The 12,452-nt window shown below is 39.5% G+C and overlaps 1 protein-coding gene across 9 annotated transcripts in view; it reads right to left on the reverse strand.

The window, feature by feature from the left end:
• Positions 1–12,452, reverse strand: part of LOC123880900 — a 114,959-nt gene that overhangs the window by 43,206 nt on the left and 59,301 nt on the right. For all 9 annotated transcript variants that reach the window (XM_045929287.1, XM_045929285.1, XM_045929291.1 and 6 more), the window contains 19 exons: positions 11,432–12,367; positions 10,935–11,246; positions 10,542–10,850; positions 10,149–10,463; positions 9,030–9,350; positions 8,639–8,950; positions 8,225–8,554; positions 7,804–8,112; positions 7,331–7,633; positions 6,615–7,247; positions 4,886–5,197; positions 4,461–4,796; positions 3,698–4,303; positions 2,908–3,534; positions 2,287–2,595; positions 1,865–2,191; positions 1,479–1,778; positions 1,089–1,394; positions 14–655 (listed from right to left, as the gene is read on the reverse strand). In XM_045929287.1, the coding sequence (XP_045785243.1) occupies positions 14–655; positions 1,089–1,394; positions 1,479–1,778; positions 1,865–2,191; positions 2,287–2,595; positions 2,908–3,534; positions 3,698–4,303; positions 4,461–4,796; positions 4,886–5,197; positions 6,615–7,247; positions 7,331–7,633; positions 7,804–8,112; positions 8,225–8,554; positions 8,639–8,950; positions 9,030–9,350; positions 10,149–10,463; positions 10,542–10,850; positions 10,935–11,246; positions 11,432–12,367 (7,845 nt within the window). The remainder of the gene's footprint in view (positions 1–13; positions 656–1,088; positions 1,395–1,478; positions 1,779–1,864; positions 2,192–2,286; positions 2,596–2,907; positions 3,535–3,697; positions 4,304–4,460; positions 4,797–4,885; positions 5,198–6,614; positions 7,248–7,330; positions 7,634–7,803; positions 8,113–8,224; positions 8,555–8,638; positions 8,951–9,029; positions 9,351–10,148; positions 10,464–10,541; positions 10,851–10,934; positions 11,247–11,431; positions 12,368–12,452) is intronic.

Here is a 12,452-nt window from a genome sequence, read left to right on the forward strand (position 1 = left end):
CTTTAGGACTTACCTTGGAATGTACAGTGTCTGAATGGATCTCCTGTATACATAGGGCGACAGGTGCATAAAGGTGAGTGATTAACAACTTGACATTCAGCATTGACTGCACATGTACCCGGACAAGGATCAGTGCATTTATTTCTCGAGCAAGCTCTGTTGCTTGGACAATCCGAGTTGACTACGCATTCGGGTCGGCAACCTTCATAAGGATCACCGAAATAGCCAGGTATGCAAACACATGCACCAGCTCCTGAATTTTCCCTACATTCAGCATTGGATCCACATGGTGAAGGTGTGCATGGTGATAAAGATTCAGTGGGCACCAAAGCTTTTATAGTACACTGGAAAGCGGGATCCCCGCTATATCCGTCAGGACAAACGCACGTTGATGTATGGCTTACGACTCGACACTCCGCATTTGTTCCACAAGCTTGATTGCAAGGATTTTGACATTTCCTATTTATACAAGCCAATTGTTGTGAACATTCATTATTTGATATACATTCCGGCCGACAATTTGGAGGTGACCCAATAAACTCAGGCATACACTGACATGAAGGAGTTTCTGATGCGGTCGGTTGACAAACCGAGTTCGGCCCGCACGGTGACGGTTGGCATGGATTTGCTATTTCAACTGGTTCGATAGATATAGCTGCAAAATAAATTAATATTTAACCAACATTGATTATACATCCGTAATTGAAATGTGATATGGTTCTATTTTATATTCAATAACGTACTAATTGAAGATCACTAAAAGTAAAATTATTATTTAGACACATCATCGTCATTACCAACCCATCGCATTCTCAGCAGCATAGGTATCCTCTCAGAATGAGAAAGGTTTTGGCTATAGTCCGCCACGCTGGCCAAAATTCACACATGCCAGAATTGGCAAAATTCACACACCTTTGGAAACATTACCTATGCAGAGCTCTCGTGTCGATGTTTTCTTTCACCGTTAAAGCAAATACATACATACATACTACATTACATTTTTTATTGTGGTGTTTAGTTGGTGTACAATAAAGTGTATTTTTCATTTCATGGGGTGAACAGAGCAATTTTAGAAAGTTAGTACTTACGAATAAAGATACATCTTGTGAATGGGTCTCCGGTCATTTGCGTAGGACATGAACATATTGGATTATGATTGATAACTTGACATACTGCAGAAACACCGCAGGCACCATCACATGGATTAATACATTTTTGGTTGCTACACGCTTTGTTCAAAGGACAATCAGAGCTAGCAACACATTCTGGTCGACATGATGGAGGAGCACCAAGATAACCAGGAGTACATGAGCAGAGAGCCTGCCCGTTGTGTTCTTTACATTGGCTATACGGTCCACAAGGACTTGGCTGGCATGGATTTCGTGGAACGATGTCTGTAATAATATAATATAAGGGTTACATAAAAAGTGTTGAATATCTTATGTTGTTGCAATGCTGCTTATTGAGTAAATACATACCTCTAACTGGACTGCATTGCACAAATGCGTTTCCAGAATAATTTGGAGGACATATACAAATTGCCATGTGTTTCATGACTTCACATAGTGCATTAATACCGCAAGTATTGTTGCAAGGATTTACACACCGTTGCTTCACGCAAGCTTTATCCATTGGACACTCAGAGCTTATTGTGCATTCAGGGCGGCAACCAAAATATGGATCCCCATGATATTCAGATAAACATGTACATATCCCATTATCACAAATAGCATTGGGTCCGCATGGAGAAGGATTACACGGATTGATAGCAACTGGTTCTGAAAAACATTAGTGACGTTAAAAATAAAGAATTTAAAAATATATTTCAAAAAATTATAACACATTATTGATTTATTATTCTTACCACTTTCACGTTTTAAAGAACATCTTGTGAATGGATCACCAACATAGCCTTCAAAACAAGTACAGATTGACACGTGACTCTGAACTCTGCACTCTGCATTGATACCACACAAGCCTGGGCATGGATCTACACACTTTTCGTTTATACATGCTTTATCAGTTGAACAATCGGTATTGACAGTGCATTCTGGTCGACAATTTGGCGGGCTACCGCTATAATTAGGCGAACATGTGCAGGATGGTAAATTATTTATTTCCAAGCACTGTGAGAAGGGCCCACAGGGTGATGGCTGACACGGGTGTGTTGGAATAATTGGAGCTTCAACTACTGCAAGAAAACGGCAAAATGGTACATAGATATCATATCATTGAATTGAAACAGGAATATAAAATTAATTAAAAATATTTCACATAATTTCATACCTTCGAAGCACCGATTAAATGGATCTCCCGTATGATGTGGTACACAGGTACAAATCGGACTGTGATTGATGACTTTACATTCTGTATTGATTCCGCAGACGCCTTCACATGGGTTTTTACATTTCTGATTTATACAGGCCTGCTGTTGAGTGCACTCAGAACTAACGAGGCATTCCGGCTTGCAATTAGGAGGTGAGCCGATATACTCAGGTTGACATGTACACACAGCTTGACCATTCGATATCTTGCAAATACTATTCGGCCCACATGGCGAAGGTGTACACGGGTTTCTAGACTCTACCGGTATGTCTAAAAAAATTATATGTCTATTAGATATAAACTGATAAATATCGAAAAATGGAAATGTAACAAAAATAATTTTAAACATAATACAAGCGTCGAGAGGCGTTTAGCGCACGGCTGGCGTTAGAAATTCACAGACTTGCAGCTACTGCTCGGTGGAAATAGTATGTACTTAATATGAATATTATACAAAGAAATATAAAATTTTCTAGATACGAATTAAGTAAGCTATTTAAGATACTTACCGATTTCTTAACTAAAAATATTAAGTAGGTATCTAGTAGAAGTCAAAATTTAAAGTATCTTTTTATTACTGACCTTGTTTTTTTTCAGTGCATTCTTGATAGGGACTTCCAATAAGCCCTGGCAGACATTCGCAAGTTGGTTTGTGATTAATTACATTGCAAACTGCATTAAGGCCACATATGTTACCACATGGATTTTTACATTTACTTTGCATACATGCCTGATTAACGGGACAATCCGAATTGACTACACATTCAGGGCGACAACCTTCGTAGGGATTTCCAATATATTCAGAAATGCATATGCATGCACCGGCTCCATTGTACTCTTTGCACACCGCGTTGGGACCACAAGGCGAAGGAGAACATGGCGTAAGAGGCACATTAATTACGTTACATCCAATGAACGCATCTCCAGTATACCCCACGGGACATAGGCACTGAGGTGCATGGCTTAGTACTCTGCATTCCGCACCGAATCCACACGAACCAGGGCAAGGATCTTTACATTTTTGATTAATACAAGCCAACTCATTTGGACATTCACTATTAGATATACATTCAGGTCGACAACTTGGTGGACTTCCGAGAAATTCTTCAAGACATGCACATGATGGTGACCCTCCGACTTCTCTGCAGATGGAATTGGGGCCACATGGTGAGGGTTCACAAGGATTTACTTGGACTTGCGGTTCTATATCTAAAAAAGATGTATAGTTCACTTTAGTGGCTATTCTTTCTTTAAAAAATGTATCAGGTAGTTACCTAAATACTTGTCAAAAGTCGAGTTATTATGAAAACATAGTACCTACAGTAAAATATATTTAAATTATTTATACGCAATAAACAAATAAAATACTGACCTAGCTGAACACACCTATGGAAGGGATCACCAGTTAAACCGGATGGACATGAACAAATCGGGTTGTGGTTTATTACTTGACAGTAGGCGCCAATACCACAGTTTCCTTTACAAGGATCGACGCAACGTTGCCCTGAACATGCCCGGTCTAGAGAACATTCAGCGCTAGTTACACATTCAGGTCTACAAGTGGGAGGGGCTCCTTTATAGCCAGGAATACATGTGCAAATAGCCTGACCATTAATCTCTCTGCACTGGCTGTTAGGTCCACAGGGAGATGGGTTGCAAGGGTTTATTACTTCAATAGCCACACTTTGTCTGCATTCAAGAAAAGCATTTCCAGTATAACCTCGGGGGCAAGTGCACATTGGTACATGATTGTAAATGTTACATTCTGCTTGTTTTCCACAAGTATTAATGCACGGATCGATGCATTTATTCTTGGCACACGCTTTGTTTTGTGGGCAGTCAGTATTTATTAGGCACTCTGGTCTGCAACCAAAATATGGGTCACCCATATATCCAGATAGACAGATACATTCTCCGTTATTGCACTGAGCATTTGATCCACATGGTGAAGGATTGCACGGATCTGGTACGGAAAACACTGTAAAAAATCTAAATTAAATAAATGGATCATATTACTGATTCAATGAAAAGGCAAATAATAAAATATTTAAGTTTGTATGTATAACATCCTACGTCTACAGAAATTAGTTATGAACTTGAAAACATAAACGTGGCTAAATAGCAACAATATTCACCTTCAGTTACTTGTATCGGAACACATTGTGTGAAAGGATCACCACTATATTGCTCTACACAACTACATTGTGCGATGTGATTATATACTGTACATTGTGCATTGAGACCACACGCTCCAGAACATGGATTGTTACATTTTTCATTGATACATGCTTGATTGCTGGGACATTCGGAATTAATTGTACATTCAGGTCGACAATTGGGAGGATTACCAACATAACCTAATTGACACGCGCATGATGGTGAACCTCCAATATTCCGACATTCGGCATAAAGGCCACAGGGTGAAGACAAACATGGATTCTCTGATGGTATACTTATTGGTGGTTGAGAAACTGTAAGTTAAAATATTAGTTAATCATTAGGTATGTTAGAAATGACCCTAAATAACCTCCAACAATTCATTATGTTTTTGAGACGTTACCTTTCATCGGAAAACATTTTGTGAAAGGGTTTCCAGTCAGACCAGGCTTACAGACACAAATTGGACTATGATTAATAACGTTGCAGTTCGCGTTATCTCCACAGCTGTTTATGCAAGGGTCAGAACATTTTTGGTCTGTACACGCCAAATTTGGTGGGCATTCTGAGCTTACAATACATTCCGGCCGACAGTTCGGCGGTGACCCAATAAATGTGGGCAGACAAGAACATACTGCTTGATTTTTTATTTCTTTGCATTGACTATTGGCACCACACGGAGATGGGCTACACGGATTCTCATCGGCAACTTGAGCTGAAAGTTTATTAACTTAATTAAAATATGTAAGAAAATTTTTTTTTTTTTATTTATTTATTTATTATGAGGTACGCCCACAGCATGTTCACAAAACACTTAAAAAATACAATAGTATAGTCTTATTCAGTGTGACACACCACTTACGGGCACACACAACTTATGCGGGTAACACAATGTAATATACATGACCGATCGCAAAATATTAGTATATAATAAATATGGAAAAATTATATAGCTCCGAAGGATAATATTTCTAAATATTTATTATCAGTTTTTAATTATTAACTACGCAAATAAATGTGATTGAAATAACTACAAAATTAATAAAATTAATAACTGGCCGATTAATTTCTCAAAACAGAGACAGCCGCCGCAATACGTTTTTTAAAAGTAATCAAACCCTGCCGAAAAATGTCGACTTCCTCTTGAGCGCAGGTAAGCTCATTGTAGATACGGCTTAAGCGATTTAAGGCCGAGTTGCTACCCAAGTTAGTTTTATATACGCTAATCCTAAAAGTTTTCCTAGAAGGTGTTCTTTTAGACTTCTTTGGAATAATGAAGTAAAGAATTTGTAGTAGGTCGGGAGCATCTACTATACCATTTACAAGTTTATGCAAGAAGGACATGTCGGCAATACAGCGACGATCACTGAGAGAGAGCATGTGGAAGTGCTCAAGCCTAGCTTCATATCCAGAACGATAAGGACAGGTGCGATCTCGGTAGGCTAAAAATTTTGTAAAATTTCGCTGTACTTTCTCGATTCTTGCGACGTGAACTTTATACATAGGGTTCCATATTGAAGACGCGTACTCGAGCTTGTAAATATGGCGCTGATATAGTAAGGTATGTGACGTACGAGTAAGTATACTTTATAAACCCAGATTCAAGGCAAGTTCAAATTAGGAATTTATTCTAAATTGTCTTTGGGCTAGTCTGGTGGGAGACTTCAACTGTGGTTAACTACCTACCTACCCTACCGGTAAAGCCGTGCCATGAAGCGACTTAGCGTTTCGGTACGCCATTATCTAACTTATAATACGACTCCATTATTGTATGCCTGGATTACATCGACAGTGGCAGCGATGTAGACCAGCAGGAACTGTCGGAAGTTGAAGTAGAGCTCCTTCATCCAACCTCAGCCTCATTTACAACATGCCTTGCGTGTCGATGCTCGCGTGGCATGCAGTGTACTTTGCACCGCTTCGCGTCGCGAAAGCAGGTCTAAGAGAAAGGAGCCCGGACAGGACCGAAACTAGTCGGGCATAAATGCTCCAACAAAAACATGAGTTGAGCCGTTTTATATATATATTCATAATGAACATTACCAACGAGTCACGAGTCTTAAACGCTAAAACGGCTAATTCGTAATCAAATAATAGAATTTTAGTTCATTAAGTGTTTTAAATATACTCACGTTCTTGAACAATATTACAGTGACTGAATGGATTTCCGGTGTATCCTATCTGACATATACAGTTTGGCATGTGATTATTGACTTGGCATATAGCGTTGGTACCACAAGTACCCGGGCATGGATCTATGCATTTCATTCTTGAACAAGCTTTGTTTAGCGCACAGTCAGAATTTACTACACATTCAGGTCGACATCCTTCATACGGATTGCCAAAGTAGCCATCCAAGCATTGACAGGCTCCCACGCCGTTTTGCTCCCTACATATAGCATTCGATCCGCATGGGCTTGGGCTACAAGGCTTTAAGATTTCATTAGGTGCTGAGGCCATGGGATTGCATTGTGAAAATGGATCGCCAAAGTATCCATCCAGACATACGCACATAGGTGAGTGATTCACAACTCTACATTCAGAGTTTGAACCACAACTTCCCACACAAGGATCGGAACATTTTTGATTAAGACAGGCTAAATTATAGTCACACTCGTTGTTGCTTATACACTCTGGTCTACAATTTGGTGGAGATCCTTTGTAGCCTATTAAACATGCGCAGACTGGACCCTCTCCACTGATTCTACATGTCGAGTGCGGTCCGCACGGCGAAGGATCACACGGATCAATTTGTTGTCGTTCAACTAAAAAAAAATATTATATTAAACAACAATAACAACTGTAAATCACACTAAATTTTGATTACTAATATTTAGTTTTTACTTACCTAATATTGTGCATTTTATAAATGGATCTCCCGTAAATGATGGTGGACATGAACAAATTGGATTATGATTGATTACATCGCACACTGCGGCCAATCCGCAGGCGCCGATACAAGGGTTTATACATTTTTGATTTTGACAGGCCTCTTTTAAGGAGCATTCGAGGCTAACTATACACTCTGGCCTGCATGTTGGTGGACTACTGCGATATCCAGGTAAACACGAGCAAACTGCTTGTCCGTTAGATTGCTGGCACTGACTGTTTGGTCCACACGGAGATGGGTTACACGGATTGATGTTTGTAACTAAAAATAAAGATAAATGTTTAATAGGTATATAATATGCAATTATGAAAAATTCCAGCCCGATCCGTTCAGTAGATTGAGCTGTGCGTGGATCAGTTAATCAGTCAGACAATTTTAGCATTTTATATATTTAAGAAGAAGATAGGAAAAAAATCCAAAACTAGTATTACCTGTAACGCGTCGACATTCAATAAATGCATTACCACTCATACCCTTAGGACATGTACACATAGGAATATGATTGTTTACATCGCATACCGCATTTATTCCACAGGTACCAATACAAGGGTTTACACATTTATTGCGCTGGCATCCTTTATCTTGAGGACAATCTGTGTTATATACGCATTCAGGTCGACAACCAAGATAGGGGTCACCGTGATAGCCCGATAAACAAGAGCAGGCGCCATTTTGACAATTTGTGTTCGGCCCGCATGGGCTTGGCGAACATGGATCAAGTTGCGTTACTGGCGTAGTATCTGAAAATTTTATTTATGTTTCAAACGTTTCTTTTTCCTTTATCCCTTAAGCATAATTTTATTTATTTAAAGAACTACTATCAAAAAACAAGAATTATTATTGTGATTTTACCTTTAATTGGTTTAGGTCTACATTCACGGAATGGATCACCAGTAAATCCTTCTGAACACAAGCAAACTGGTACATGATTATTCACAAAACATTCTGCATATATTCCACATGCGCCTTCGCAAGGATTTCGGCATTTCTCATTGACACAAGCTTGGTTGCTAGGACAATCGGAATGTATAACGCACTCGGGCTTACAGAAAGGTGGCGAACCCATATACGATGGCAAACATGAACATGATGGCAAACCATTATTATTCCGACATTCTGCATAAAGACCACAAGGAGATGGAATACAGGGGTTTGTTGAAGCTGTCGTGATTGCAGATATATCTGAAAATGTTAACGTATAATGAAAAATAAATAAATAATATTAATTTAATTATGATAATATCAAGAACCAATAAAGAAACTCACGCATTATTTGTGTGCACGTAGTAAACGGATTTCCAGAATATCCTTGAAGGCAGGAACATACGGGGCTGTGATTTATTACTTTACACTCAGTGTTTTTCCCGCAGGGTTTAGGACAGGGATTAATACATCTGTTATTAATACAAGCCCTGTTTGATTTGCATTCTGCATTTACAACACATTCTGGTTTGCAGTTTGGAGGCGAACCAACATAATTGCTCAAACATGAGCATACTGGCTGTCCGTTTATTTCCTTACATACAGCGTTTGCTCCGCATGGTGATGGATTACAAACATTCAATGATAAATCATCACCTTAAAAATTTGATACTCTTTAGATTAAATAAACACAGCTCGTATTAAATAATTTAGAAGAATCGCTTTAACTACTTACCTCGCATAATAGAACACATAGACAACGGATTACCGATGTAGCCAGTTTTACAAGAGCATGTTGGCTTATGATTTGTGACATGACAGTCTGCATTGAATCCACATACTCCCGGACATGGATCAGTACATTTATTTCTGCTGCAAGCTAAAACCAGGGGGCAATCCGCGTCAACTAAGCATTCTGGCCTGCAACCTTGATACGGGTCACCGAAATAGTCCGAAATACATGTACATGATCCAGCATTCCCTTGTACTTTGCATACAGCATTTGCACCGCAAGGCGATGGTTCACAGGGATTTAAGTATTCAAATGTTTGTGGAGCTGAAATAGTATTACAACTTGTGAATGAACTTACCATTAATACTCAGTCACCGTAGTAGAAGCACTTCCTTGGTCCGAAGCGTTAGTCGAAGCTTACTGGGCTCGGCGACATTTAGTGACCTCTCTAATATGACGACGGCGGTTCTATTCTGCCGCCCATCCAAAAGCGGCCGTCTCAGCTAACGGCCTAAGCTTACTGTAAGTGCGTTGTTATCTCCGCGTGCTCCAATCATAAGCAAGGCATTAATTTCACAAAAACAAGTTATAAATATTATTACTTCCCTTCTGAAAGCACTTAAAAAATCTAAACAAGGCATTAATTTCATAAAAATAATTTGTAAATATTGTTACTTCCCTTCTGAAAGCACTTAAAAAATCTAAATGATTAAAAATAACTTGATTTCCAGTTCCGAATGTTTATGTTTAATTTTTAAGCGCATTAATAGATATTGCATTGATAATTTTGCCTACAAACTAATCGGCGGGCATGGTCGCCAAACAGCTTTAAAGCTAAAACATCGATGCAACTCTATTACAAATTAGTAAACTGTGTAAGGCGTGACCGTAAACATCTAAGCACACATTTTAAAGCATGAATTATCACGCTTTGCAAAGCTGATGGTTATAGGCATATTGTCCGTTTGCTATGATGTTCGCAATGTTAATATTTGTACTTGTACCTTTTAATACATTTTAAGTATAAATTATTTTACAGATTTACAAAAATCGTACACTTCACGAATATAGCTTTATTTATTGAAGATATATTATATTTATTATACAATAAATAAATCATACCTTGGGAACGTGAGCAACCCTGGAAAGGATCACCTTGCAAACCAGGTTCACATGCACAAGTGGCACGATGATCTACAGCAGAACATACTGCGCCAGGTCCGCAAGCCTGCGTGCAAGGATTTTTGCATCGTTGAGCTACACACGCCAGTGCCGCAGGACATTCAGCGCTTATAGTGCATTCCGGTCGACAATTGGGCGGAGAGCCGATATAATCAGATTGACAAGTGCAGGCTGGTGTGTCTCCTGTTTTTACACATATCGAATTAGGTCCGCAAGGTGAAGGCTGACAAGGATCTTCTGGCTCCGATGGAGGCGCTAAAATAAATAAATATGTTTAAAATTCAAATTCAGGTACCTTATTCTAAATGTGTCGTAAAGTTGTTTGTTTCCTACCTGGTAACGGGTAGCAATAACTAAAAGGATCGCCAGTTAATCCGTCAGTACATGTGCATATCGGAGAATGAGCTATAACTTGGCAGCGAGCTCCACGCCCACATGCGCCTTCGCAAGGGTCTCGACAGCGTCTATCGATACAGGCCATTTGTAGTTTACATTCGGAGCTCACGAGACATTCCGGTCGACAAGATGGAGGAGAACCTATATGACCATTTCTGCATGCACATGCAGCCGCACCATTAGAACTCACTGTGCATTCACTATACGGACCACAAGGCGATGGGCTGCAAGGTGACCTTGGCTTTTCTGTAAAAATACAATAAATAAATAATTTGTAAAAAAAACCTATATTTGCAATTAAATATTTTTACTAATGGAATATTGTTTCACCTTCTAAAATAATTTCTGTACAGAATGCGAATGGATCTCCCGACGTGTTAGGCGGGCAGGTGCATGATGGGATGTGGTTATTCACAGAGCAAGTTGCTCCAGTACCACATACTCCCGGACATGGATCAATACATCTTCCGCCTTGGCACGCACGAGTTGGTGAACATTCACCATTAGTACTACATTCTAAACGACATCCTGAGTATGGGTCACCAAAGAAACCAGGTGCACATGAACACGATCCTGATTCACATATAGCGTTACTCCCGCATGGCGATGGATTACAAGGATCTGAGGCTGGAGTCGGCGTAACTGAAAAGTAATTAAAATCATTAGCAATATTATTATAAATTATATATTAAAAGTGTATTATTGAACCTTGAATCAATTTAAAAACTTAAGCTAACAAATACTAACAACGCTGCAGTACAGACAATAAATAATGTGAAATCAAAACTTAAAAGTTACCGTTAACAGTTGAACTATTGTAATCTTACCTATTACTGCAGCACACTGAATAAATGGATCGCCCGAATAACCTATTGGACAACTGCAAATCGGTATATGGTCCTGGACTCTGCATTCTGCTTTGAAACCACAGGAACCTTCACAAGGATTCGTACATTTTTCTGCTATACATGCCTGGTGTGATGGGCAATCTGTATTAACAAGACATTCTGGACGACAATTTGGCGGAGCTCCGATATAGCCAATCATACAAGAACACGACGGGTTTTCGTTTATTGCACGGCATTCGCTATAAGAACCGCAAGGATTAGGCTGGCATGGTTCAATGGGTTTTTCGGTTTCGGAGTATTGAATTTCCCGGCATATTGTAAATGGATCGCCAGTGCTGCCTGCTGGACAGCTACACAAAGGACTGTGGTTTATAACTTGACAATGTGCACCCAATCCACAAGTGCCTCTGCAAGGGTCGGCACATTTAAATTTGTGACATGCCCGATCTGACGGACATTCACTACTCACAGTACATTCGGGACGACAATCAGGTGGAGCTCCTATATAATCTGGAAGACATTCACAAGACGCTAATTCGCCATTTTCTCGGCAGATACTATTAGGACCACAAGGTGAAGGTTGACACGGTCTTATTTCTTGTAATGGTTCAGTTTTTTCACAGCGCACAAATGGATTTCCCGAGTAGCCTTTAACGCAGGCACATGTTGGGACGTGATTTACGACCGTACACTCTGCAAAAGTTCCGCAGATTCCAGGGCAAGGATCTATGCATTTATTTCTTATGCAAGCTTTATCAGCAGAACAGTCCGAACTAAGAACACATTCAGGACGGCAGCTTTCATAGGGATTTCCTTGATATCCCGCAAGGCATGAGCATGCTCCAGCACCATCTCTTTGGCTACATACTGCATTTGCTCCACACGGAGATGGATCACAAGGCTGAATGACATTTTCTGCAATAAATAAAATAAGTATAAAATTCGATAGAGATTCATATCATTTTATTAATATATTTATTTATAATATTGTTGAGAGTCT

Source organism: Maniola jurtina, chromosome 3 (genome assembly GCF_905333055.1).
Source record: "Maniola jurtina chromosome 3, ilManJurt1.1, whole genome shotgun sequence".
NCBI lineage: Eukaryota > Metazoa > Arthropoda > Insecta > Lepidoptera > Nymphalidae > Maniola > Maniola jurtina.